The sequence below is a fragment of the Penaeus monodon genome, chromosome 7 (assembly GCF_015228065.2).
Source record: "Penaeus monodon isolate SGIC_2016 chromosome 7, NSTDA_Pmon_1, whole genome shotgun sequence".
Classification (NCBI taxonomy): Eukaryota; Metazoa; Arthropoda; class Malacostraca; order Decapoda; family Penaeidae; genus Penaeus; species Penaeus monodon.
In genome coordinates, this window is record NC_051392.1 from 56,798,884 (window position 1) to 56,801,383 (window position 2,500).

General features: G+C 45.1%; 1 protein-coding gene across 3 annotated transcripts in view; it reads left to right on the forward strand.

Moving 5' to 3' along the window:
- Positions 1–529: 529 nt before the first annotated feature.
- LOC119575486 (guanine deaminase-like) overlaps positions 530–2,500 on the forward strand; it is a 13,584-nt gene continuing 11,613 nt past the window's right edge. For 2 of the 3 annotated variants that reach the window (XM_037923138.1, XM_037923140.1), the window contains exon 1: positions 530–831. In XM_037923138.1, the coding sequence (XP_037779066.1) occupies positions 559–831 (273 nt within the window). In that variant the 5' untranslated portion in view covers positions 530–558. The remainder of the gene's footprint in view (positions 832–2,500) is intronic. The other variant, XM_037923137.1, reaches the window with a different exon arrangement.

Sequence of the window (2,500 nt, forward strand, 5' to 3'; positions counted from 1 at the left end):
TGTAACAAACCGCAATTACACAAGAAAATATTAATTTTTATTATGGGCTGTTGCATGGTGTCGATAGAGAGCTTGCACTATACATACTTTGAGGGCTGCAGTCCCCTATATTGGCTGATGCTCCTGAACATAGCAAAACTATGTGTGAATTAGATGTCATGGTTAAATGTGACTCGTGAACGCATACTGAAAATCATCAAGAAATGTTGCTATCAGGACCCATAGACCTCAGAGCAGAAGCTCAGATGTGCACCTCTGAAGAAAAAAAATGTAACTGGCATTATTAAGTTATTGGAATGAGGCTCCTACCACATAACATCATAATTGCACCACCATCAGCTGCTGCTTTTACTCTACTCCAGTCATCCCCATTTTCTATGTTCTTTTTTCCTTCATCTTGAGTTTCCTTCACTCACCTGTGTCGCATATCTCATTTCCCTCCTTCTTCCCTTCATATCTGCTACCATTTAAAGTTATTTTCATTAATTATCTCTCGACTTTAATTTTATATCAGGTGTTGACACGACTCTGACTCACTTCATTTATTTCAGATCCAAAATGTCATCCGGTGGTGAGCCACCCACATCCCAGGCTTTTACGCCGTTTTGGATTGCTGGGCCTGGCTCGCCCTCCACCCCGGTTGTTGGCAACCCAGTGGCTAACCCCGTGCCCAGTGCTGATCTCGGCACTCTTGGAGGACCTGGTGTGGCCAGCAATGTACAGCCAACAATGTCACAGGACATTACTACAATGGCCAACGCAGTTCCCCATGATGACTTCACAAATGGTCTTCCAGAAGTGCAGGCGCCTCCACAGCCACAACAAACTGGGGTAAGATGATTTGTGGTTGAATTTTCCCTTCATCTCTCTCTTTCTTTCTCTCTCTCTCTCTCTCTCTCTCTCTCTCTCTCTTTCTTTCTCTCTCTCTTTCTCTCTCTCTTCTTTCTCTCTCTCTCTTTCTTTCTCTCTCTTTCTCTCTCTCTCTCTCTCTCTCTCTCTTCTCCTTCTCTCTCTCTCTCTCTCTCTCTCTCTTTTTCTCTTTCTGTCTTTCCTATATTTCTCTTTCTGTCTGTCCTCTCTTCCTCTTCCTCTTTCTGTCTGTCATCTTTTTCTCTTTTTCTTTCTCTCTGTCCTCTCTTTCTCTTTCTCTCTCTCTGTCCTCTCTTTCTCTTTTTCTATCTCTGTGTCTTCTCTTTCTCTTTCTCCCTGCCCTCTCTTTGTGTTAATACGTGTGAAAATTATCCCACTTGCTGCTGCCAGTGTAATAATGTGGGGAGGGCATATTCCTCTGTGGTGGCATTGCTGGTTTGTTTCTCGGACGAGTACTGCGTATTAGCTGGACAGAGAAGAAGACGAATGATGAAGTGCTGAGAAAAATAAATTGTAAAGACCGGCTGTTGGACATCTTGAACAGGAGGAAATTAAAGTTTATTGGTCATGTAATGAGAAGTAAAAGTATTGAGAAAAACTTGCCGACAGGGATGGTGATAAGAAACAGAGGAAGAGGCAAACCGAAGACAAGACTGAGCGACAATATCAAAGATATTTGCGGGCTGTCGATGGTACAAGTGGAAAGAAAAGCGTAAGATCGAGTTTAGTGGCGAAGGATGGTGGAGAGGTCCACGACTGCTCAGACATGAGCATACCGTTATTGATGATGATGATGAGAATGGTAGCTAGAGTACAAAGAATAGGCCTGGCAGAAACGCCCAGGCAGGAGCATTGTGCCGTGCCCGCGAGAGCGAGCTGTCTGTGTGAGCTTGAGGTGTTGACCGAGCCGATGCTAAGGGTAGAGTGACTTTGGCTCTGAGTTTTTGAGGTGATCACAGGTCGTTTTTGTACGATATAGTTTGAAAATGTCACTTAACATAAAAAATGGAAAATATTAATCTTTAGTAGCAATGCCAGTGCAGACTCTTAGTTTTATGGCAGTCATAGGTTCCTGTGGCCACATGTATGGAAGGGGACACTGGATGTGTCAGTGCAATTTGATAACTACAGTAGCGTCAATAATGATATCAAACATAGTTGTCATCAATATTTAGTTTTACGTGTAGTAATAAGTGATCGGCAATAAAGGTCGGAATTGCTTGCTCTGGAGCCGCCACTCTGTTATAGTCGTTCCGTTCTGGGCGCAGGTCAAATTTGGCACAGGCAATAAAGAGTAGAGTGCTGTGTACCGTGGGAAGTCGAGGGTGAGTAGAGGGGAGAGCTCATTAAGTCGCACGGCCACCTAACCAGGATCGTCCTCGATCCGGCTGAGTGGGTGAAGCTGAAGACGAAGTCTCGACGGCGGTGATGCAGGGAGTCTCGGTTCTTGCAAATGAGAAAGAAAGCTCGCACTGGTGACTTCTAAGGTCGGCGGCCTAGCGAGCTTGTTCGCACAGGTCACTGTTCCGAAGCGCAGGTGGTCTTGACAGGAGCAGCAATGGTGATCGGTCACGGAACTCGTCAGTCGTTCCACAGGATCGCTTGAAGACAAGGTTAACTTGTCAAGCGC